The sequence below is a fragment of the Eriocheir sinensis genome, chromosome 51, assembly GCF_024679095.1.
Source record: "Eriocheir sinensis breed Jianghai 21 chromosome 51, ASM2467909v1, whole genome shotgun sequence".
Lineage (NCBI taxonomy): Eukaryota > Metazoa > Arthropoda > Malacostraca > Decapoda > Varunidae > Eriocheir > Eriocheir sinensis.
This window is the reverse complement of record NC_066559.1, coordinates 5,124,702-5,151,255: the sequence shown is the minus strand read 5'-3', so window position 1 is coordinate 5,151,255 and position 26,554 is coordinate 5,124,702. Positions and strand designations below refer to the sequence as shown.

Sequence of the window (26,554 nt, the reverse complement as noted above, 5' to 3'; positions counted from 1 at the left end):
TGTTGTCTTTTATCTGGAAGTCTTCGTGCTCTTCGTTCTTGTTGTTGTTGTTGTTGTTGTTGTTGTGTTGTAGCTGTTTTGTTGTTGTTTATGTTGTCGTTGTCGTTTCCCAATGTTGGCTTTTTTAGGTCCTTAAATATGAGCCTTTTCATATTAGTGGCCGAGAGAGAGAGAGAGAGAGAGAGAGAGAGAGAGAGAGAGAGAGAGAGAGAGAGAGAGAGAGAGAGAGAAATTAACGTTCGAGGAGATACAAAAAAAAGAGCTCGCGCGTGGGAACAGGTTAAAAAATGAGAGTATTAAATTAAAGACTTGCGAAAGTGAAAAAAATGTAAACTTTTCTGCCGCTTCGAATATGAACACGCAACTGAGACAAAGCTGCCCATATATTATTTCTTGTTTTTACTTCTTGCTTTTTCTTGTTTGTTTGATTGGTGTGTATGCTAAGATATCTATGACTCTACCCCTCAGATCCTCCATTTCTGTTATCTTCTATATTATCACGTCGTCTTTCACCTCTTTCATTGCTTTCAGTCTAATTTTCTCTTTCTTGGCGTCTCAGGTGTTTATTGGCTGCTTAACTTATAGATCGGTATTATCAGACGCTTCCGCCCTCACAATAACCATTTCCAAAGTCCAAAAAGGTCATCAGTCGGGTTCTCATTAGCGTTTTTTTCAGGCTTATGGTACAGAAGAAGGGTCACACTACCACCAAGATCGTAAAACTACCCACGGAAATGCTCAAAACTCCTACGAAAGCCTTGTCAAATATGCGAACTTGGGCCCTGATGTGTTTAAGAAAATGACCTCTCCCTCCCTCCCCCCCCCCCCCCCATTGTGTCCGCACTCCGCCCTCTCTACCTGCTTCGCCGCTTGTGATACTAATAATAAAGTAACTGTAGAAATAGGTCCGTAAAAGAGAGATATAACACATTGATAGATTCGTCCATCGATGCGGTAGAGAACGAACTGGGTGAAAAAAAATAATAACGTTACACCTAAATTCATTCGTTTTTCGTGACAAAAAATCGAAACTCAGTGTAAAAATAATTCCGTAAAGGTGAGAGAGATGTAACGTTTTGCTAGCTTCTTCCATATATACCGTAATCGATGTGGTGGAGAACGAACAGCGTAAAAAAATATATATAAATAACGTCACGCCTAAATGGATTCGTTGATTCATGGCATAAAAATCGAATCTCGTAATCGATGCGCATAAAGCGAACGGCGTCGAGTTGTTATTTATTACTAATCGGCGAACGTAACTTTTCCGTTTTAATATCGCGATCAGGTTTGAAGCATCGGCCAGAAAAAAAGAAAAAAAAAGAATAGTTGTTGGAAGGGAGTGCACGGCGTAGGTTTTCAAAGACTTTATTTAGTGATTTCAATAAAGGTATATATGCATGCATGGAAATATTATATGCCGTGGAGTATAAAGCGGTAGTGCTGGTATTGTATAGAAAAATCTGAATGATAGTGAAAATATATGAAAAATAATGTTAATAGAGGTAGTAGCAGTAGTAGTTGTTGTAGTTGTTATTGTTTTTGCAGATGTAGTGTAATAATGACAATAACAATAATAATAATAATAATAATAATAATAATAATAATAATAATAATAATAATAATAATAATAATAATAATAATAATAATAACAATAATAATAATAATAATAATAATAAACACAAACAACTAGAACATGAGAGAGCAGAATCTGTAATACCCAGAATGAGGTGCTCTGGTAGCGTGTTCAAATTATTATAGAATTAGTATGAGTGTGTGTGTGTGTGTGTGTGTGTGTGTGTGTGTGTGTGTGTGTGTGTGTGTGTGTGTGTGTGTGTGTGTGTGTGTGTGTTGATGTCCATAAAATTTGTGTGTCAGTCAGTCAGTCAGTCGCGCCGTTGTGTCGAGGCTGCAGGCGTGTGTACGAGTGGGCCAAGGACGTGTGCATGTGTGGGCGGGTGGTTGTGTTTGGGGGGAAGGGGGAGGGGGAAGGGGACCAATATTAAAGACTGGGAAAAATCGAGCCGAAAAAATGAACATAACGAGGCTGTGAAAATGTGAATGACGCCAGAACCCAAGGACGAAACATTTTGAGATTTGAGGCGTGTGCGTGATTATGCAGTTTTGTTGTTGTTGTTGTTGTTTTGTTACCTTCACCATCGACAAGATCATATTTTCGGTGCCGGTTGTCTGTCTGTTATCAGGGTTACGCATAAGCTGTCAGTTCTTCCTTCATAAAACTTGGTGGGGAGGTGTAGCATCGACTAATGAAGAAACCCATTAAATATTGTAACGCGCCCGATAAGAAATGAGTGAATGATGGCGAATGAATTGTAAAAAAAAAAATGATCGCTGGCCATATGGAAAAACCCACCTGTGTTTTGAGAGCAGACCATGAATGCTTCCCGTGCTTCTGAGGTGGTGATGGTGATGGTTGGAAATCGTGGTATATGTAGAATTTTACGTTTGTGTGAGATAACTGAAGGAGGAGCCATGTGGGTGTGTTTTTTAGGGGGTGGAGCGGGTAGGGTACGAATGAGGTGATGGTCATTTGTAGAATTGGTGGAGCTTTGTGGAATAGGAGGAAGAGGAAAAAGGGAAATTGTGTGAGATTGTGGATGTGGGCGTTGGGGTAAAAGAAGGAGAAAGCAATGGAAGGTGGTAGACGGGAGATGAAGGCGATGATGCTGGTGGAGGGGGTGAAATAAAAGGAAGATGCAAAAAGAGGATGATAGGGTGGTTGGTGGGGGTGGAGGATGTGTAGTGGAGGAGGTTGTGAAATGGAAATTGAAGCAGAGGAGGAGAGCGAAATTTGGTAAGAGAAAGAGAAGAGAGTGATTACATGGTTGAGGGTGGAGAATGTGTGGTGGAGTTGGTTGTGAAATTGGAGGTGGACGAAGAAAAAGAAATGAAGAGAGAAAATTAGGTTGAAGAAAAAAAGCATGTAAAAACGAAACCTCGGTATTTGGGTGAGTTAATTATGGGGGGGAAATAAAATATAAAAACACATGGTTGTGATATTTTTTTGTTATTTTTTGGATAGGTTAGAAAATGCGCGAACCCGAGAAAAAAAAAACATTTAAATTAGAGATGAGTCTGTTGAAGTTTTAATGAGTGTTTTTATGGCTGTGAAAACAAGTTGGGCGTGTTCATCAAAAGTTGGGGACGAAAGCATTACGGAGAACGTGGATGAAAGGAGTTTTGGGAGAGGGTCCAGATGTTTTGTAGAGGCGGCTTGTTGGGGAAGATGACGAAAGGGGTTTCATATTTTTCTTATTTTACGGGAAAAAGCTGACGGCTGCAGAAAAAAAGGCTGAAAGTGAGTCATGCGAAATTATTAATGCGCTCAAAATGAAAATAATTAAAGTGTTATGAAAAAGGAAGATTTAAATATATGGATGATGGGGGAAGTGTGTGTTTGCGTTGATTCGTCGGTAAATTTCTTGTGTGTGTTGCCGGAACTTCTCGTGCTGCGGCTGACATGCAATTAATTCATCTTTGTTTATAAGACACAAACAGGAAAGCATTTGCTACAGTAAGATCAAATTAATGTTGTGAATGTAATAGTGAGTTGCTGGTATAACGTCCTCCAGCGAGTGACAAAGGAGAGATGCGAATAAGAAACATCAAGTGGCAACCAGAGTCAGTCCTTGTGCAGAGGGTGATGAAGTAGCAACAACAATAACAACAACAACAATAACAGCAACAATAATAATAGCAGTCTTTTGTCATCGGTCCCATTCCATTGTTCGTCACCTTATTCTTTTCTTCGTGTGGGTAGGTGTGTGTGTGTGTGTGTGTGGGTGGGTGTGGGTGTGAGTGGGGCGCCGCGGGGTGTAATGAGAGCCCTGCATTAATATCCCCGCGCCTCTAGTGCTCCGCCGCCTCCGTGATTATTCCTCCCTGGTGCAGGTCAGGCAGAGTCTCTCAGGCTGGTGTTGTCAGACGCTTCCACCTCTCACATCAACCGTTTACAAAGGCCAAAAAGGAGATCAATCGGATTCTAATGAGTATTTTTTTAGGTTCATGGTACAGAAGAAAGGTCAGACTACCACCAGGGTCATAAACTAGCCCTGGAAACGCCTCAAACTCCTGCGAAAGCCTTGTCAAATGTGTGTGCTTGGGCGGCGAAATGTTTAAGAATATGACCCTCCGGCACTCCACCTTAAACCTGATCGTCATTAATTCCTTCAAAAGCCAAAACTAGAAAAAAATTAATATATGAACACACACACACACACACACACACACACACACACACACACACACACACACACACACAGAGAGAGGTAGGCAGAGAAAATTAATGCCACGAGAGACGAAAAAGAAAAGAAAGACAAACGGTCGCCCGCAGCTCGCCAGATGAAACTTAAGATGAAAGTAGCCCGAAATCTTATAAAGACGCCGTCCTCATCCGCCTTCCGTTCCTCCTCCTCCTCCTCCTCCTCCTCCTCCTCTTCCTCTTCTTTCTCTTTCCGGTCTTCTAACCCTCGGAGAGAAAAAAAAGTAATGGATGGGCAAGATGGAAGGGGAAAAAAAGGAATGAAAAGGAGGAGACTGGAGAAGGAAATTAAGAGAGGGAAGACTGACCCGAAGAAGAAGCGATGTACCGAAAAGGGAAGGAAAAAGGAACGCTGGAGAATGAAAGTGGAGAAGGAAAACAGAGAAGGAACGCTGGAGAATGAAAGTGGAAAAGGAAAACAGAGAAGGAACGCTAGAGAATGAAAGTGGAAAAGGAAAACAGAGAAGGGAAAGAAGAAGAAATTGGACCTAGGATAGAAGGATAAACAAGGTAACAGAGATGGGAGAGGGATGGTAGTTGATGAAAGGGAAGAAAATAGAGATGAAGAAACCCTTTGAGTATTCAATAAAGAAAACGAAGACTAAAAAGAGAAAGACAGCAAGGAAAGGAAAGGAAAGACAGACGTAGAAGTGAGAAAACTGAAGAACTGAAGGAGGAATGGAGGAGGTGAGAAAGAACAAATGAATAGGGAGGAGATACACGAAGAGAGAAAAAGGAGAAAGGAGCAGAAAATGAGAAAAATCAGAGAAGTCAGACACGGAGGAGAAAGATAAATTGAAGACGAGGCAGAGAAATGTGAAAACCAAAGGGAAAAAGATTGGCCTCGGGAGAGTAGCGAGAGAGAGAGAGAGAGAGAGAGAGAGAGAGAGAGAGAGAGAGAGAGAGAGAGAGAGAGAGAGAGAGAGAGAGAGAGAGAGAGAGAGAGAGAGAGAGAGAGAGAGAGAGAGAGAGAGAGAGAGAGAGAGAGAGAGAGAGAGAGAATTAAGGAAAAAATGAATAAATAAAGAAGAGAGAGAGAGAGAGAGAGAGAGAGAGAGAGAGAGAGAGAGAGAGAGAGAGAGAGAGAGAGAGAGAGAGAGAGAGAGAGAGAGAGAGAGAAGAGCGATGAGAGTAAGGCAATCCCTGAAAGGCGAAGGGTACACGGATCCTGATGGAGGTCTTTAGGGGGACAAAGGTGGCCAATACAGGTGATATAGCTAAAGGGCTCACGGCTGGAGCGTCTTGGAAGGCGGAGCAGCGGGTACAAACAAGAGACATTGTGACGTAAGAAGGATACATTGAGAGATAGACAAATGGAACAGCGTATGGAGGAAACATTAGGAGATTGAGCGACGGATTAAACTGCAGATATTATGAAATTAGAAAGATATATTGAGGAAGATATGGACAACAGTATAGTGAGTGATATTGTGACGTAAGAAGAATACATTGAGAGATAGACAAATGGAACAGCGTATGGAAGAAGCATTAGGAGATAGAGCGACAGATTCATGCTACAGATATTATGAAATTAAAAAGATATATAGAGTAAGAGATATCGCAAACAGTTTAGTGAGTGAAAGAAACAAAGGCTGAAGAATGAGCAGAGATATTTTGACTTAAGGATATATAGAGGAAGAGATATTTTGATATACGAAAAATACATTGAAGAAGAAGAACACAAATAAGATAGCGTGAGAAAATAACAAGCTTAATGAGATGGAACAATGGTCACAGATTAGATAATGCTTCGATAGAAGAAGGATACATCTAAGAATTGGTACACAAAGAGGATAGTGAACGAGTGGAACAAGCTTTATTTTTTTTTTATTTTTTTTTTTTTTTACAGCAAAGGAGACAGTTCAAGGGCACACAAAAAGCAAACATTAATAAAAAAAACGGGTACAAATTGCTTCCTTACGCCCGTGTTCTCCGACAAAGCGGTCTCACAATAACGATTTACATAGACCACAAAGGAGGGTTGGCGGATTTTCATGAGTGTTATTCTCGTTGGTGGTGCAGAAGCCTTTTTGTCAAACTATCACTCGGCTCATAAAACTACCCATGGAAATTCCCACAACCTCGACGAAAGCCTTATCAAATGTGGGTGTGTAAGCCCCGAGATGTTAGGTAATAAGGCCCTTAGATGCAGAAATGAGATACATGGAAAGTGATTCGCATACAGAGAAGTTGCGTGGAAGTTTAAGACACGAACAAGATGTAATATGAAACCAGGAAGCAAATACCGAAGACTTAGTTCATAAAATAGCGTAGGGGTCAAAAACTGGATGAAGGATGGGTGTAGCAAGAAGCCCATTCATTACTCTTGTGGTCATTGACAAACCTATTGAACACTTTAATTAGGAGTGGGGATGAGAGACTACTAAAAAAAATGTGTTAAAGAGTTGTATTTTTGCTTATATCGGTTAGTTTCCGCCAGATTTCTTGTTGTTGTTGTTGTTTTTCACTTTGAAGGAGACGGCAAAAGAGAAACGGAAAAGCCAGCTGTTAGTAAAGAAGAAAGGGGAATGAGAGGAAGGAGAGGAAGGGTAAACAAAGAATGATGAGGCAAAGAAAAACGGGAGAGGAAGCAGAGGAGAGAATGTACTTGTGAATGGAATAGAAGACAAAAAAAAGGTAGGGAAGGGAAATTCAAAGGTAGGAGAAAGAGAGAAAAACGCCGGAGTGAAAAAAAAGTAAGAAAAGAAAGATATTTGTAGGAAGGTAGAATAGGCAGAACAGGAAGAGATAAAGGAAAATAAGATGAAAAAATATTCGTTTAAAAATTGAAGGGTAAGCGGATTGTCGGATTAGAAACAGGAGAGAGAGAGAGAGAGAGAGAGAGAGAGAGAGAGAGAGAGAGAGAGAGAGAGAGAGAGAGAGAGAGAGAGAGAAGATGAGAATGGAAGGTGGAGAGGGAAGAGGAGGGAAAAAAGAGGGAAGGGAAGATGGGGAAGAGAAAATGGGAAGGAAAACGGTGAAACTTTGGTCATCGAAGAAGAGTCTTATGGGGATGGCATCAGTGTGTGTGTGTGTGTGAGAGAGAGAGAGAGAGAGAGAGAGAGAGAGAGAGAGAGAGAGAGAGAGAGAGAGAGAGAGGAAAAAAGTGACGAAGAAGGAGGAGGAGGAGGAAAGGAAAGAGGAGGAGGAGGAGGAGGAGGAGGAGGAGAATTGAAAGGTCAGACCCTTCCCAAAAGAGGGCGCTTGATGCGAGGAAAAATGATGCTGTTTGTTTGCCCATAAAATGACGACTACCACAAAAAAATAACATAGACGATTGTTATCTTTCTTCTGCGGGGGACGAGGAGGAGGAGGAGGAGGAAGAAAAATAGGCCATAACGATAAGGAGGAATATGGATAGTGGGTGGAGAAGAAGGAGGAAGAATAGACGAAAAAGGGGAAAGAGAAAAAATATGAATAAAAGTACAAGGGAAAGGAACAAAGGAAGGAGGAAAAAGCAAAAAAAACAAAGGAGGAAGAACAAGAATGGAGGAAAAAAATAGTAAGAGATAATGAAGAACAAGAGAAGGAATATAAGACCAAAGAGAAAAGGAGGAAGAAGAACAGAAATAGTAGGAGAACAAGAGGGAAATGCCGAGGGAAGAGGAGAAAGACCAAAAAGAAGAGAAGGAACAAGAAGACCAGAAGGAGGAGTTGGAGGAGGAGGAAGGAAGGAAAGTAGGTGTGAATGGCAAAGCTTTGAGGTCGTGTGTTCGGAAGAGAAAGAAAGGACGAATGAACCCAGAACGATACCCGACAAAAAGAGAAAAGAGGAGAGAAGCCACGGGGAGGAAGGAAGAGAAAGAGAGCGAGGAGGTGGAAGTGGAAGGCGGGGAAGAGAGAGAAAGAGAAAGGAAGAGGTGGACTTCAAAGCGAGGAAAGATTATAGAGGGAGAGAAGAGGGGAAAAGAGACAGGGCTTGAAGAAGAGTGTGCAGAGGAGGGGAAAGAGGAGATAGAGGATGAAGGGGAAAAAGATGCTGAAATGGAAGGAAGGGTGAGTGAGTTAAGGAAAGACAGACAGAGACAGACAGAAGATGGAGTTATTACAGAGGGAGAAGAATAAAGAAGGGAAGACGGAGTGGCTGAGATACAACTCTGATGAAGATAGTTAATACTCACATGATAATATTCCATGCACTTTAAGGCGTATCGTCACAAAAAGAAGATAGTTGGTCGTGCATGAGGAGAACGAGGAGTGGAAGAGAAAGCGATCGAAATACAAGGATGGGCAGAGGCAATACGGACTTACTGATAAAAAAATAGGAGTTACACTTAAAACATACATAACCACTGTGTCATCTATGTTTCCTGAACCTTAGAAGATGTATGTTACTGTGCATGTCTGTTTTGTCAGAACGCTGTCTAACCCATTGTATCGTTAAGTCAGGGTTGCTATACTTACCTTTCTTTATGCATTACCTAGCAAACGTATTATCCAACCAGCGAAATGAGGAATAAGTAGCGTTGGGGAATCGAACTGAGGTCAGGTTAGGCAGCTAGTTTAGTGATGTTTACTAACCCACCACCAACATCACTAACAACAACAACACCAACACCACTACCAACGCCATCAATACCACCCACATCACCACCACCTCCACTTCCACCACCACCAACAACAACAACAACTCTAGCCTGAAGGAGAGAAAAGGTGGAATAGATGCATGAAGTAGAGGAGATAGAGGTAGAGTTAGCTGGAGAGGAAGAAGAGTGGAATGACTAAAGGTGCTGGGTGGAGGAGGAAGACGATGAGAGGAGGAGTGGAGGAGGAGGAGGAGGAGGAAGAGGAGGAGGAGGAGGAAGAAGAGAAGAAGAAGGAGGAGTAGTCTTCGGGCTGTAAATCAAGGCCGCGGTTTCCTTCTTCCTCTTCTTCTCACGTTTTCTTTATCACCTGACTCTACCGCGGGCCAGACTCAGACCTCCTCCTCCTCCTCCTCTTCCTCCTCCTCCTCCTCCTCCTCCCAGTGTGAATCGTGGGGAGAGGGAGGGAAGGGGGGGGAGGGGGATGGCGCCATTAGTAACACCCTCTAAAGTCACGGAGAGAAACGAAGTCGAAGGATCAACCGCGGATCGTCCTGGTGAGAGGCGCCGTTCTGATTGCATCCCCCTTTCACCCCACCCCCCCGATGCTCCCTTTTACCATGCCCTCACCCCAACCGACGGTTCCCTTGATCACCCCCTTCTCCCTCGCCCCTACACGCCCCGACGCCTCCCCTTCACCCCCCACCTCAGTCACCCTTCCTTCAGTACCCTTCTCTCACGCCCCCTCACCCCCGACGCCCCTTCACCACTCCCCCTCCTCAGCCACCCCCTTTACTTTAGCCCCTCTCCCTTACCCCCCTCACTACCATCACTACTATCACCATCCTGTCCCTACACCATCCCTCACCATCGCTGCCCCATTGGATGATTGGGTTAATGACAGGTTGACTGGTTGACTGGACAGATGGCTGACTATTTCATTGGTTGAGTTTCTTCCTGACTGGCTGGCTGGTTTAGTCTCCCCTGCCTCCTCGCCCTGTCTCCCTCGCTCCACCCTGTCACTCTACCATTAGTCTCCCATGCCTTGTTTTGTCTCTATCTCTCTCTGTCTCTGCGCTGATCTTTACTTGCGTCCTTATCATTTGTCTCAACTTTATTTTGTCTCTTTGTCTCTTCACTGTCTCTGTCTTTACTTGTCTCTTTTTACCATTAGTCTCGCTCACTTGAATCTGTCTCTCCTTTGTCTCTTTATGTCTCCTTCGATCTCCATATTGATTTTTGCTGGACTATATATCTTTCTCTTCACCATTAGTATACCCCACCTTTAAAAAAATAGGTATGTGTCTCCCTCTGTCTCTCCTTTGTATTTCCTTCACCTACCTGTCTCCCTTTGTCTCTAATCTTTGCCCGCCTACCTGTCTATTCACCATTAATCACGCACGCTTACCTACCTACCTCTGCCTAACGATTTTTTTCCCTTCCAATACTCCTTCCCTAAACCATTCCCTTTAGCATACCAATATCATTACATTTTTTCCTATTTTCTGTACCCATTCCCCCTTGCCATATTCTTCCCATGTCCACCATCTGGCACGGTCTTCCATAGCCTTTACGTTCCTCCTTTTAACTTTCATATCATCATTTCCCTTTATTTTATCCTCCGTCCTGCTTAACCTTTGTTCCCTATCCCTGTCTTTCCCTCCCTCTCCATTTTCTTTCCTTCACTCTCTCTCCCTCGTCTGTCTCGTTACTTGTTCCCTTCCTTCCTCCCTTCTTCGTTACATCAGTCCATCTTCCAAGTTTTTTTATCCTCATTTTCCTTTTCTTTAACCTTCTCCTTGCTTCCCTTGGCTCGCTTTCCCTCTCTTTCCTTTCCCTGGTCTTTCTCTGAGCATCATTCCCTCGCTTTCTCTGTCTCTTCCCTCATCTTTCTCTTCCCCTCTGTTTCTCCTTCAGTCTCTTCCTCCTCCTCTCTCTCTCCCTCCTTCCCTCCCTCCCTCCCTCCTTTATTCCCCATGACTGAGAGAACAGGCCGCTTGCGTTGTCTCCTTGGTCTGATTCCATTTACAAGCACTCCCTTTGTGACGTGTGTGTGTGTGTGTGTGTGTGTGTGTGTGTGTGTGTGTGTGTGTGTGTGTGTGTGTGTGTGTGTGTGTGTGTGTGTGTGTAATGGAATCGATAATGGGTGATTGGTGATTGTGAGTCTTGTCCTCCTCCTCCTCCTCCTCCTCCTCCTCCCTCCTCCTCCTCCACTAATTGACTAAGGAACTCTCGCGTCAGCTTCCCATTTAGTGCCGCCGTGTGTGTGTGTGTGTGTGTGTGTGTGTGTGTGTGTGTGTGTGTGTGTGTGTGTGTGTGTACACGTGCTGTGCATTTACACACACACACACACACACACACACACACAGAGAGAGAGAGAGAGAGAGAGAGAGAGAGAGAGAGAGAGAGAGAGAGAGAGAGAGAGCATTATATGGGTCAAACGTTTCCTCCCTTCTTTCCTTTATTAATGGAAAGGGATGACTCTCCTTCACCTTCAACCCGTTTTTCTCTCCCCTCATTTCCTCCCTTTCTCCCTCCCTCCCTCCCTCACTCCCTATTTTGTCTCCTCCTATCCCCTCCTATCCTTCCTTCATGCCTGCCCTTTCCTTCTCTTTCCCTCACTCCTTTTCATACTTTCTCCTCTTTCTCTTCCTCTATTCATTTTCCCTCCTCTTCCTCTCCTCTTCTCTCCTTCCTCCCTCTCGTCTCTGTTACCCTTCCTTCTTTCCCTTCTTCCCTTCTACCCTCATTCTCTTCCTTTCCCCTCCTTATCTCTTCCTTTTCCCCTCGTCATCACCTCCCTTCCTTTCCCCTCTTCATGTCCCTTCTCTCCTTCCCTCCTCTTTCCCACTATTCCTTCTCCCCTCATCACCTATCTTCCTTTCCACTCCATCCCTCCATTCCTTCCCCTCTTTTCTCTTCCTTCTCCCCTCATCATCACCTCCCTTCCCTTCCTTTTTTCCTACACTCCTCTCCCTCCTTTCCTTTCCCCCTACATTCTCTCTCTCCCACATCCCTTTCCTTCCCTCCCTTCTCTCACCACCTCTCTTCCTTCTCCTCCCATCATTCCCTCCCTTCCCTTACCATCCATCCCTACCTCCCTTCTTTCCTTCCTTACCTCCCTTCCCTACTTTCCTCCCTTTTATCCCCTGTAACGGACACATATATCAGCTGACCTGGTTGTGAAGGGAAGTTAGAGAGAGAGAGAGAGAGAGAGAGAGAGAGAGAGAGAGAGAGAGAGAGAGAGAGAGAGAGAGAGACCTTTAATGCCCCCGTAACCTAAATTGTTCGTCTTCATGATGGATTATTCTTTTTTTTTCTTTATACTTCACGGTCTAATGGAGGAATGAAAGGAGAAGAAAGAGGAGGAGGAGGAGGAGGAGGAGGAGGAGGAGGAGGAGGAGAAGGGAGGAGTTTAGAAATCGAAATAAAAATAAGAAAGTAGAAGATTAAGAAAAAAAAGAATATATGGTGTTTCCTCGGATTGAAAAAGTTTACTGCGTCTCTCTCTCTCTCTCTCTCTCTCTCTCTCTCTCTCTCTCTCTCTCTCTCTCTCTCTCTCTCTCTCTCTCTCTCTCGTCGCCATTGTTGTTTTGTTCGCGAAATAAAAGAATAACGCCAATTAATTTACACTGGACACTCGGGTCAGCGTCTGAAGGCTTCAAGAGAGCGAGGGAAAGAAGGAAGAAAGTGACTAATAAGAAATGGTCTCGACTGAAAATGATAATGGAGAGAGAGAAAGGAAGGGAGAGGGAGAGGGAGAAAGAGTGAGGGGAAGTGGGAGAAAGGCTGAGGTTCCTGAGAGGGAATAACTACATTGCAAAATAAAAGAAAGTTACATGAAAGAGGAGTAAGAAGTAAAATGATGAGATTAATATTGAAATTATTGGTTCGTGTTATTATTACCATTGTTATTCGTCTTCTTTCGATTATTTGTTGCTAAAAAATCACTACAGGTCAGACTCACAGCGGGAGAAGTATTTTTTTTTCTTCTTTTTTGCATTACTTCTGTTGACCTCATCAATCATCTTACCTGTGAACCATTAACTTTTGTGAGTGAGTATGTGTGTGTGTGTGTGTGTTTGTGTGTGTCTATGTCTGTCTGATCTGTCTATATTTGTCTGCCTGTCTGTCTGCCCCTATGTATGTATGTATGGATGTGTATGTGTATATCCGTGTACGTGTCTGTATGTGCGTTGTCCCGAGTCCTCAAGCAAGCCTCTTTCACACAGACACACACAGACAGAGACAGACACACGCTGAGGCTTCGCAGAGGCAATCACGCCAACGACTTTGTCTGACAACTTTTATTTCCACGGCCACGTCTCCCTCGACGCGCCGGACACTGACGCCACTCCGGCCGACAAATTGTCTTCGATCACGGCGAAAAACTGTTTGTCGTCCGATGTGACGTGTGGCAAAACAAGCTCGTGTGTGATGGCGGAACAGAGGCTGCCTTGTATACGGTGACCAGGCCTCCCTTCCTCCCACTTCCCCTCACTCTTTCTCCCACTCCCCTTCACTCTCTCTCCCTCTCCCTTCCTTTCTCTCTCTCCGTGCGATGTTGACTTGTTGAGCTGACGTTACTTTGCTGACCTTTATGCTGACGTGCTGACAGTATGGTGGTGTAACAGAGGCAGACTCGTGCGTCATCACCAACCATCTCCATCACCCTCTTTCCTCTCTCCTAGTGATGCCGAGACTACTTTGCTGACCTTGGTGCTGACGTTGTTGTGCTGACGTTGTGGTAGTATAATAGAGACAGGCTTTTATACCATCACTAAACATCTCCATTTCACTCTTCTCCTTTCTTAGTGTTATGCTGCCTTGCTGAGCTGACGTTACTGTGCTGAGCTTGGTGCTGACGCAGTGCTGGCAGTGGCGATCCTCTATTTCTCATCCTCTTTCTCACTTTTTTTATCCTTCCCACAATGCTGACATGTTGTGCTGACGTTGTGCTGCTGACAGTGTGATAAGATAGTAAGAGAAAGACATATATACCGTCACCCCAACCCTTCTTATCTCCCCTTCCTCCACTCTCCCTCTTTCTCCCCTTGACCTTGATATGCTGAGCTGACGTTCCTGTGCCGGTCTCATGCTGACTGTGTGGTGGCGGCCAGGGGAGGGCAGGTCAGTCAGGAGTCAGCGCGTCTGCCGGCGAGGTATTTTTAGCTGCGGCGATTCCTGTTAGCGGAAGGGGGAGAAGCAAATCAAATTCCCAGCTCATATGTGACAGTGAGTGGATGGAGGGAGGCGTGTATAGCCGCTAGCTGGCCGGGTCATCGCCACGCCCTCTTGACACGCCCCTACACGCCCTGTCTCCTGCCCGATCCCCACGTCTTCTACATTATCAAGACACCTCTCCACCCGAAGTTGACCTCTCTTCTGGCCTCTTGTCCTTTATTATTTTTTTTGGAGCAGCGTCTTGTGGCCTTTTTTTTGTTGCTGTTCTTGTTTTTTTGGCCTTGAGTTTCCTTCCTTGCTGTGAAAAAAATACCGTTCATATAGACATATATTAAAGGTCGTACTATAAAACATTTCGTCGCCCAAGAACACATATTTGACAAGGCTTTCGTAGGAGTTGTGGGCATTTCCAGGAGTAGTTTTATGACCCTGGTGGTAGCGTGACCCTTCCTCTGTACCATGAACCTAAAGAAACACTCATTAGAACCCGACTGACCCCCTCTTTGACCTTTAGAAATAGCTGATGTGAAAAGCGCGTGTCTTATAATACCGACATAAGATTATTGTTTACTTTTATTATTATCATTGTTGTCGCTCTTGTTCCTGCTATTGTTGTTATACGAAAGAGTCAGTTCATGTCAGACAAACAGCGGGAGAAGTATATATTTTTATTTCTGATTATTTATTTGTTCTTTCGTTTTCTTTTTACTTTCGTTTATTTTTTTAGCCTTGCCTTCTCGTTTTCACCAACACGCCCCCCCCCCTTCCTTCTCCCGCCCTAACCACACCCTCTCACCCACGCCAGCCACGCCTTCTCTTCCCACACCCCACCTACCACACTCCAAATCTGGGTTTAAGCTGTGGCGCGGGAAAGGGAAATCGAATCGCTAACTCATATAAGGAAATCAGCGAGTCAACATATGGGCGACAGCTGTAGTTTGGTCACGGCCACACCCTCCTTACGCCCCATCCCTAGGCACCACATCCGACCCTCCACACTCCTACCCCTGTTCCCTCCTTCAACCTGCACCCCATCCCTAGGCATCACACCCTGCCAGCCACACTCCTCTTCCTCCACACACCGCCACATCCCACTAACAACACCTTACTTGACTTCGCTCTCGCCACATCTCACTTCTCATCCCTACCGAATCAACACTCCACCTTTCTCCCCGACCACACCTCACCCCTATACCAAGAGCGCCACACCCTTCTCCCCATCCTCCCTGCCTCTACACCCTCCCCACCTTTCCCCCGGCCACACCTCCACACCCCCGCCCCCCTCTCGCCCTGCTTCTACACCCTCGTGACTTTTCTCCCCGACCACACCTCCTCACCCCTACCACCAGCGCCGCACCCCATTCCCCATTTTTCACCCCGTCTCAACACCCTTTCCACCTTTATCCTCGACCACATCTCCAGACACCCCCTCCCCCCCCCCCCTCCCCCCCGCCCCTCCACACTAATACGCAGGTAGGGTGAGTAATGACGGGCGGCGGGAAGGATTTCGACCGCCGGAAAATGAGATTCACGGTGCCATGCTTGGAAGGGGGCCGACACTCCTTGCCTCCTCCCCCCCACTGCCGGTCAGTTATTGAAGGGGGGGGGGGAAGGAGAAGGAGGAGGAGGAGGAGGGGAAGCGTCAATCCTCTCCCCTGCCATCCCCTCTTCTTCCCCCCTTCCATTCCACGCTTCCATTATTCACCCCCTCTTTTCCCCTTTAGCGGTTTATGATAAGGGGAGGGGAACGGGAAGCAGAAAGGGGAGCAGAAGGGGAACGGAAAAAGGTAGCAAAAGGGGTAGGGGAAAGGGGGGAAGAAGGGAGAAGGGAAAGGGAGCAGAAGGGGGAGAGGAAAGGGGGGAAGAAGGGAGAAGGTAAAAGAGAGCGGAAGGGGGAGGGGAAAGGGAGGAAGAAGGGAGAAGGGAAAAGGGAGCGGAAGGGGGAGGGGAAAGGGGGGGAAGAAGGGAGAAGGGAAAGGTGGGGAAGCTTAAAAATTATGTTGGTGACTTTTTTCATTTATTTTTTCAAAGTATCGTGATTTTACATATGGATTAAAGTGTGTGTGTGTGTGTGTGTTTAGTTTCCATATGACGAGTCCATCACGTAATATTTTAATCAGGCTCATTATTATTATTATTATTATTATTTTTATTATTATTATTACAATATTAGTATTATTATATTTATTTTATCGAAGGATCTTTTGTACAGTTTTATGTCGCTAAAGTAAAACCAATCTTAACATTATTTCAATTTTTGACAACATGGATTGAAAATAACAAAAAGAAATGGAAATAATTCTCAAAAAAAAATGTTCGTATCGCATCACTGTGTGGAAGGCAAAAAAGAAAAAAGTGGAGCAAATTGCCAATATATCTCGTGTTTTTCGTTATACTCCCGCCCAGTTTCCCATTTCACAGACGTATCATGAAGGGACAGCAGACGCGGGTTTTAAAATAACACACGAGAATGTAACATGTATTCACGTTTATTATGAATACTGTTTTGCCCGGAACGGCGGCGGCACGGACGGACGGACGGGCGGACTCACGGACGAACGGACGGTGTGTGCGTGTCGGAATGCATGGGTGTATTTTTAAATGCAATAAAATGGGTAGAGTTGTATTCATTATGCAGGTATTATGTATGTGTCACGTGTGTGTGTGTGTGTGTGTGTGTGTGTGTGTGTGTGTGTGTGTGTGTAGGGAGTACAGGTTGAAATGGAATGTGTGTGTGTGTGTCTGTGCGTTTGTGTGTTTTCGGAGCTGTGTTCACCAGTGCAATTACATATATCTTTATTTTCCCATCAATCAAATTACTGCATGTTCACCTGTTAATCTAGTTTTCGTACCTGTCTATCTGTCTGTCTGTATGTGTGTATGTATGTCTGTCTGTCCACCTATCTATTGACTCACCTTTGATTACTCCTCTTCATGTCAATCTGTCTACCCGGATGCCGAACCTATTTCCCCCTTGACATTCCTCCCCTCCCCCCGAATGTTTTCCCCCGTGACTAACTCCCCTCTGAACACATTCCCCTTGGACATTTCCCCCTCCGGATATTTTCCCGTCTCTCATTTATCCATTTATTAAGAGGGAATGTTTCTTTGTTAGTCTCAAGGGATCTTTAACAAATTTGTCACAGAGCTGTTTCCACCCTTTTTCCTTCCTGTGTTTGAGAATAACGGTAGGAGGCGACACGATCACGCACACAAACACCCCCCTCGTTCACAAGCCCCGTGGCCCGCTCTCAGCCCGCGCCACACACTTTCCTTCGCACTTATCTTTTTGCCTGAACGCTCTTAATTAAGGCTTACCTGCTGTTTTAGGCTTTCAGAGAGAGAGAGAGAGAGAGAGAGAGAGAGAGAGAGAGAGAGAGAGAGAGAGAGAGAGAGAGAGAGAGAGAGAGAGAGACATACACAGACAGACAGTCATGTACACGGACACATCAAGAGAAACAGAAACAGACAGACAGACAGATAGACAGAAAGACAATCCAACTTAGTGATGCAAGCGTTTATCATTATCTTCTGTTTGGTTTTCTTTTTATTCTCTTCACTATGATAGTAAACCTTGTTGCAGTTTTTCTTTTACTGTATTTCCAACAAGTGAACTTTTTTTATCCAGCGAGGACATTTCCCGATGTTTTCGTTGCAGGAAAAACATGTTGTGGGAGTCTTCTGCATTTTCCCTTTTCATTTTGCTCTGTTATTTTGATTCTTGAGAAAAAATGTAAATGGTCAGCGCCTTGACTTTACCCCTAGAGCAATGACTCAACCCCAACCCTCGCCCATCTATGAAGGCATACATAGATAGGCTGCAAGAGAGGGAGGGAGGGAGGGGAGGGAGGAAGGTCACTAAGGCACTTCAGTTTTATGCGTCCCGACCCACCTCATCCAAACTAGCCGAGCGCCCCTTGACAAGCCTTCCGTGCCCTGCCCTCCCTGCCCCGCCTGCCCCAGAGCCTGCCCGATCCAGTTGAGAGGTATTATTTATGGCACACAGGCGGGGCATCACAGTGTGTTGGCGGCGCCGGTGCACAGCGAACACACACAAGTAAAAGGGTATTGAGCACTCTCGCTGGGATGCTAGGAATGAGAGAGAGAGAGAGAGAGAGAGAGAGAGAGAGAGAGAGAGAGAGAGAGAGAGAGAGAGAGAGAGAGAGTGAGAGAGAGAAGGGATAGGTTTGTGTTCTTAAACTCAGCTCCTGCCTCCTACCTCGGCTCTCCTACTGCTGGGGAAATTTCCATGTGTATACGGTCAGTAGGCGCGCTCCTCCTCTTCTCCTGCCTGCCTTCCTGCTTGCCTGCTTCCGTACCTGCCTTTCCCCTATCTGCTGTTTTCCAGTAGGTTGAAGGTAGTACTAAAGGCTCTCACGGCTTCATTTCTGTCTATTTCTGCCTTTCTCTCTCTCTCTCTCTCTCTCTCTCTCTCTCTCTCTCTCTCTCTCTCTCTCTCTCTCTCTCTCTCTCCACCCTTGTTTGCTTGTTTTCGCCAGTGGGACCCAATTTTTTTCCTCCCCCGACAAGTAAGATCCATACATAAACATACACTCAGGCCCATGCACCCCCCTACCCCATCTCACCACCTCCCTTCCCCACCTCCCTGTCTGGTGTGGAGGCTGAGGTGAGGGAGAGGAACAATGGGAGAGAAAGAAACGCGCTCTTTTTCTGTTGCCTTTTAGAATATGGTGATGCTCCCCTCCGCGCCCTTGCCTTCTTCTCCCTCTCTCTTCTCCATGTCATTCCAACTCCCCGCTCAAGTGTGCCGCCGCTGTCACCGCCGCCGCTGTTGTCACCTCGCACGGCAGGCAAGAGGCGAGCGAAGAGTGTTCTCGGTGTGAGGCGCGATGGACGGTGCGCGGCGAACCAAACAGAGTGATGACTTGTTGGCGTATGAAAGGAGGAGGCGGCGGGTCGCTGTCCTCAACAACAAACAACAGATTAAGTTATACAGAGAGAGAGAGAGAGAGAGAGAGAGAGAGAGAGAGAGAGAGAGAGAGAGAGGGAGGAAGGAAATAAGGAAGGAAGAAAGGAAACAAGGAAAGAAAGACAGACAGATAGACAGACAGATAGACAAACAGACAGAAACAGGTTCACCTTCATAGAATTTCTCATCTTTTTTTTTTTTTGTTATTGTTTTTCTTTCTTTTTTCACACCATCGTTTTCTTTGCCCTCTTGACCGGCCTCTTCGTCACCACCTGCTTCCACCTGCGTCTCAGAGTCTCGTCAAGGGCACGGAGGAATATGACTCGCGTGTTCCGCTCCCACGACACGCCCCAACACTGCTCCCTGACTTGTGTGTGTGTGTGTGTGTGTGTGTGTGTGTGTGTGTGTGTGTGTGCGTGTGTTGTTTGTTTGTCAATTCATCTAGGGCCCCCAGCTGTCCTAAGCCACCCCCCTCCCCTCCCTCTCCCCCTCACCCCCTGACCCCCCCCTCACCCCCTGACCCCCCCCCCTTTAGCAACCCACAAAACTTTTATTTTTTCATACATTTATTTGCTCCGCTTTCCCTCTCGTCACTGTTTGCTCATACTGTCACGTTCCATTAGTTTCCCTTCATGCATAAAATATCTACGTTAATGAATAATGGCACGCAACAGTAGTCTAGTGTATTACTATTATTATTATTATTATTATTATTATTATTATTATTATTATTATTATTATTATTATTATTATTATTATTATTATTATTATTATTATTATTATTATTATTATTATTATTATTATTATTATCATTATCATTATTATTATTATTATTATTATTATTATTATTATTATTATTATTATTATTATTATTATTATTATTATTATTGTTACTATTACTATGATTGTCATCAGCATCATATTTTAGTAGAGTGCACAATGCCGGAACGCCTCTTCACAAAATTTAAGTGGCCTGTAAAGGAAATTCAATTATAATATTTCCCGTAATAAAACAGCAACATTATCATCATTCCGGTGGAGAGAGAGAGACGAGGACCTTGTTTTGAAGACATAATTAGCGCTAAGAAGGAGGAGCTGAAGGAGGAGGAGGAAGAGGAGGAGAAGGAGGAGGAGGAGGAGGCAGGTGTGAAGTGTTGTTATTACGCGTTAATTGAGTTGAAAATGGCGCGTTTTGGCCCCAAGGAGCAGGTGTTGTGCTGGGTGTGTGTGTGTGTGTGTGTGTGTGTGTGTGTGTGTGTGTGTGTGTGTGTGTGTGTGTGTGTGTGTGTGTGTGTGTGTGTGTGTGCGTGTGTGTGTTTCTCTTACTCTCAACTTTCCTTCACGTTCTTAAAGTGAGTCACCGCTCTCGATTATTTTTTTCTTAACATTTTTATAAGTCTCAACGCCGCCGCCTTCTCCGCCTCGCCCCGCTGGTCAGGGACACGCCAACAGATACGCATCACTTCATCGAGGGACGTAGGACCCTGCTGTGAATAAATGTGTTGGTGTCGACAAGATGGTGTTGGTGGTTGTGGTGGTGGTGGTGGTAGTGGCGGTGATGCTCGTACTGCTGTGTCGACCTTTTCTTTGTGGTTGTTAACGTTCACTTGGTGGTGGTGGTGATGCTGCTTCGCTCCTCTCTCTGGGGCTATCCTGTGCGTCATCTTGCGTGGCTCCGTGTTGGTCGTGGCCTGAGTGTGCGCCCCGTGTTGCCGTGCCCTGTGCCGTGTTGCCTTGATTGTACCACACACCACCAGTCTCTAGTGTGTCAGGGTACACCCAACAATAAGATCAATAAAAATTCTTCCACGGCAAATGAAATGATATAGAAATTGTCTAAACCGTACGGCATTTGCACTTAACGGCGCCCATCCCTCTCATTTTTGCTCATTCACTATTATGTCGGTTATTAACAGGGTAATATTTATGTACGTATAGAGTTATATCAAAATTTGGTGTTTCAGTAGATATTGAGGCAGTGAGAGATATCAGGCCCTTGGGGTAGGAAAATCTTGTGACCGGTTATGATTTCCGAAATCTTTGGTTTCCACGCTACCCCGAGGGTCATAATTCAATCTGCTGTCCCTCTGCTGGGCCGCCGAGGGTACGCCAGGGTCAGTGCCAACCTGTTCTCCTGAGACGTTCTGTTGTGGGTCATCTGGTCCCTGTGAGTGTTGGACTTAGTATTCGGGAGCCTTTGAACTTTTCTTGTTTTTTTCCATGGAAGAAAGCGGCGTTGCAAGGCTGTTATTAATATACAGTACACTTGTATACATTAATGACCGCTTTCTTTGTAAAGACGTAGAATGTATCGAAATTTGTGGCTTGAAAATGGTTAAGGGGATTAACAAGGGCGATTTAGATGAAGTTCTTATATTGAAAGCTGATGTGAGAACACACAGTAACGGATATAAATTGAATTAATTCAAATTCAGGAAGGGAATAGGAAAGAACTGGCTCACGAGCAGGGTGGTGGATGAGGGGAACAAACTCACCGGGAATGTTGAGGCAAACAATTGAAAGTTTCAAATGGAGATTAAATGTAGTTTGGGATGGGATGGGAATTAGGTTAATAACCTATGTTCAGGATCTGCCTTGAGTAGGCCGCCTGGCCTCTTGTAGTCTCCTAATATCCTTGTGTATATATATTTATGTGTGTGCTATTAATTATTTTATACAATTATTGTTTTCTTTCTCCTCAGGCTCGAAAGTGACCGGCGCTACCCTCATCTACTGCCTAGTGGCCGGCGCTGCCCTCCTGATGGCGGTGTAGTGTATGCGGATCATCTGCATGTCTGGCGGTACTGTCCCGGCGCCGCGTACAGACGGTCCCTTCACCACCGCGCCGGGGCCAGCAGCAGAGTCGATTCAACTCGACGGCTGGCTGGTCCCGACCACCTCATGCCTTCCTGTTGCTGGTGCAGTGTCTTCGGAACTCCGGTAGTGACTGGCAGTGTCTGACAACCTTCCTTACCGAGGGCGACGTCCAGCGCGGCGGAGTCGAACCCTTCTGTCTGGTGCATAGTGGCGGCGCCGCCTCTCCGCCTGGTGCATCGTGTGGCCGCGCGCACAGCCGAGCGGCGGCGGCGCGGCGGTCTTCTCTGCGTGGTGGAGAGTGTGCAGTGCAGTTAGTCTTTGTCGTGTTACATGTGTAGAGTTGGGGCCAAGTATAGTAAACCAGACTCTTATTATTTATTACCTTATGAGAAAACATTTAAAAAGCCACAAAAAATATCTACAAATAGCACCGGTTAACACAGTTGTTTAGGAATACTTAGATTTTTGCTGTGAATTTATAAGATATATGCTACATGCCTTATATGTTTACTATAAGTGTTAAAGAACAGAGATATTCTACCATGTTCATTATTATTTTCTTATTTCTCTATAGGACATACAACTGCGTACAAATACACGTAATATATCATCGCCCGCGTGGGTGTTTGGGCCGAGGCGGAGGCGTTGCGACCACTGGGCTGGCGCGGCGGCAGCGGCGGCGAACCTTGCCGACCGTCGCCGCCACGACCAGCCTGACCCGGGGCGGCGGCGCGGGGGAGGGCGGGGGCAGAGGGAGGCTGATTAAACTCTGGTAGGAGTAATCGGAGGGCGGAGACGTGGCAGGGGTGGAATTAGAAGAGAAGCACTTGAAGCTTCCGCGCGGAGAGGAATGCACACAGCCAGTGTGTGTGAGGGTGTGGGGCAGCCGGCTGGACGATAGAGGTGGGGGCCCGAGGGACAGAGGGCCGCCCATTGCCACCGGCGCCCACCTCTCACATTGATGGATAGCTCCGCGCGGGCGTCGCGGTCTCCGCCTAAGGTGCAAGTCAGCGCCGCCGCCGAAACTCCGCCTCGTTTGTGGCCGTGATCCTCTCTTCCACCTGCCGAGCGTGACGAGTGGCAGCGGCATGACTGGAAGATTAAGGCAACAACTGGAAGATTATCATGCGCTGAGATTTCTCGCCACGGTACAGACCAGACCCATTGCCATCCCGGCGCCGCTGACTGCTCGGCGGGCAGGTGGAGGGAGGAGAGCCGAGTGGACTGGGCCTGAAAATGATGCCTTGCCGGGCCGTGTTGGGCCTTGTTTGGGGAGGTAAGACGAGGATGAGACTCGTTCTCGGCAACGCGCCTCCCCAGCCAACATTTTGCCTCCATTGTAGTTTCGGAAAGAATTATGAGGCTGCCTCTCGACCCATTACAAGATGACCCGCCCGTGTCTGGCGGTGTGTAATCAAGCGCCCGGGACGAGGACGAGGACGAGGACCGCCGGGCTATTCACGACTTCGTTTTCAAGCAGCTCGGAAATATGATGATTGTAGAAAGAGAAAAGTATAAATGTGTGTGTGTGTGTGTGTGTGTGTGTGTGTGTGTGTGTGTGTGTGTGTGTGTGTGTGTCCCATTTAGATAGCGACTTCAGAGAGAGAGAGAGAGAGAGAGAGAGAGAGAGAGAGAGAGAATCACGTCTTATAAACTGGTCATAGAATGCGTATTACTATTCTTATTTTCGTTATTCTTTGTTCAGCTTATTTCTCTGATTTGCACTCACTTCATTACCTTTCTTCCCCCCCTGTCTCCTGGCGAGGCGTCGGGGGAGCCGGAGAGGCGAGGACAAGCAGCGAAAACACACTGACGGCCTCGTGGGGTCTGGCGGGGAGAGAAAAGATGACTGACCCGAGCATCCTCCCCTCCGTCATCTCTTCCTCTCCCTCTCCCTCTCCCTTTTCCTCTTCACTATGCACAACCATCGCCATTTCTTCATTATCATCACCATATTCATCATTATCAATATTCTCCTCTTCATCATTATCAGCTCCTCTCGATCATCCTTCCTTCATCTCCTCTTCCTCAGCATCCTCTTCATCACCACTTCATCATCATCACCATATTCATCCCTATCAATATTCCCATCATCATCATCGTTATCAGCTCCTCCCGAACATCCTTTCCCTATCATCTCTTCTTTCTCTCCCTCTACGCCGTCACCAATACTACTTCTTCATCGTTACAATATTCGTTCTACCCCTCTACATCATTACCAACACCTCCTCCTCCTCCCCATCCTTCAGACCCTCACGCCGCCTCCACATTGACACTCGCGCTGCCTCCCCCTTCCCCTTCCTCCCCGACTACACACGCTGTTTCCTCATGTTTTTTTATGTTTTTTTTATTCTCTTCCTCTTCCCCTCACAAATAATTTATCACAGTTTTTTTCTCATTAATGTTTTCTTCCTTCTTATATAATTTTTCTTTTCTTTTTTCCTCCTCCTCTTTATCCCTTTCCTCCTCCTCCTCCTCCTCCGCTTACGTTTCCTCATCATCCACATCCTTATCATAGTCTTCCTGTCACTTCCTCCTTTTCTTCCTTTTCTTCCTTTCGTTCCTCTTCGATCTCCTTTCCTCCTCCTCCTCCTCCTCTCCGTCCTCGTATATAAACACCTTTTAACATCATTTCTCGCAACCAACCCTGTACACACACACACACACACACACACACACACACACACACACACACACACACTCACGCTTGCCTTCTAAATACACGTTTATATGTTTGTTTGTTTTTGTTGTTTCTAGAATCTGAACACTTCTATTCTTTTGTTTGCTGGTTTATTTTTATATATTCATGCTGAGAGAGAGAGAGAGAGAGAGAGAGAGAGAGAGAGAGAGAGAGAGAGAGAGAGAGAGAGAGAGAGAGAGAGAGAGAGAGAGAGAGAGAGAGAGAGAGAGAGAGAGAGAGAGAGAGAGAGAGAGAGAGTTATTCCTCCTCCATGCAGAGCCGCTGGAGGAGGCGAGAGGCGTTGTTATGTGATGGAAATATTATTCTGGCGTTTGAAGTGCAAAGGACGTGCGTGTGTGTGTGTGTGTATGTGTGTGTGTGTGTGTGTGTGTGTGTGTGTGTGTGTGTGTGTGTGTGTGTGTATTGCTTTGAAAATCGAGCGTCACGAATCTTTTTTTTTTTAGGTGAATCTAAATGTTTATCGATATCCAAGTTTTTTTTTTCTCTCTCCCAGGTTCTTAGCGATAGAAAGTGCCTCTCTTTGCATACACTTCTGCGCCACACGTCCCCGCCGCCGCGGATGAACTTAAGGATAGAAAACCTGAGTCTTTAAAGGGGGACTCGTGACGTCACACTTACGTCATACTTAAGTGGTGACGTGACGATAATATTGATAACGATAGTATTTTGTCTCTGAACCAAACAAACCCTCCACACCCATGTACACACGATGGAGGGTCTGCTATCATGTAAAGGAAGATGTATTACTCCTAAGGGAAGAAGATAAAATATATACATATATAAATAGATAACTTGTAAGATAAGGTTACAAAAAATCACTATTCTTTTTCCGTAGGCCGTTTTTTCAGTGTTTCATGTTAAGCCAATACTTAATTAAGAGGAATAATGATAATAATAATACGTATTTTCATTATATTTGTCGGATGTCACAAAGTGTTTTTTGAATCATTGCTGTAGGTCTGTGTTATGAATAAGGTAATCATTTTTTTTTCTCTCTCTTTTGTAATATTTTTCACCGTTCACACAGATCTTTGTAAGTGTGGAGTCCCTACTTGATAACGGTAATGGTGGTATGGTGTGTGTTAAACAAGTAAGTAAAAAGTAGAGATTATATGAAAGCATTGCTAAAACTGGTACGTAGCGATCGGGGGTTGTTCCTTAGTGCTATTAAAAAAACACTGTATCACTGCCTGTCCACTTTCCGTTTTCTCATCAACTTTGAGGTAAATTAGAATGATTGAGTGACGTTTGCCGAGTAGAAACATCGTAACCAGGTGGGGGTATAATTTTGTCTTGCCATTCTCTTGTAACAAATGTAGACCTTGATTTTTTTTAGGTTTATTTTTTTATTAAGGAAAAGAAGTAAGGGTAAAAAACATCTTCATTGGTAATCTGTTTGTTGGGAGTTAGTATTTTAGTTTCCATTGTCTTGTAGTAACTGTAGATCTTCATTAGCCTATTATCTTTATTAAGGGAAAGATTGAAATAAAAGTTTAAAAGTATTCATTGGTAGTCCGTTTGTTGGGAGTTAGTATTTCATTTTCCATTGTCTTGTAGTAATTGTAGATCTTAATTATTATGTTGTTCCTTCATGGTGAAGAGTTGAGGTAAAGTAAATGTAAAAAATAATAACACCTCCAGTAGTCTGTTTGTTTGTCGAGGGAAAACTTTTTAACTGCTGGGGTGGTTCAAGTATCTAGTGTAGCAACGGATTTTGTTTCTCTTTCCTGTCTTATTTTAGCGAACAATTAAAGAAAAAACAAACTCAAAATTACCGGTAGGCTGTTGTTTGCTGGAAGAAATTTGCTGTTCATTTGTAACTGAGGCATTTGGTTTAATATTTTTTTGCACGACGTATTTTGTTTATCTTTCTTGGTTTTTTTTTGTTTTTTTTTTTTCAAACAATTAAAGTAAAAATAAACTCATCACTGGTAGTCTGTTGTTTGCAGGAAAAAAATTATTGCTATGGTGTTATCGACGGTTACAAATATCTTTAGTAGGACGTATTTTGTTTGTTTCCTTTTTATCGCAAATAATCAAAGTAAAAGAATAACTCATCATTGGTAGGATGATGTTTGCTGAGAAAATTTGCTGCGATGGTGACTTAAGGCTTTCGG

At 45.0% G+C, this 26,554-nt stretch overlaps 1 protein-coding gene across 1 annotated transcript in view; it reads left to right on the top strand.

Annotated features, from left to right (window-relative positions):
- LOC126982591 (uncharacterized) overlaps window positions 1-26,333 on the top strand; it is a 207,982-nt gene extending 181,649 nt beyond the window's left edge. Inside the window, exon 5 of the mRNA XM_050834765.1 lies at window positions 21,622-26,333. Within this exon, the coding sequence (XP_050690722.1) occupies window positions 21,622-21,692 (71 nt within the window). The 3' untranslated portion in view covers window positions 21,693-26,333. The remainder of the gene's footprint in view (window positions 1-21,621) is intronic.
- The last annotated feature ends 221 nt before the right edge of the window (window positions 26,334-26,554 follow it).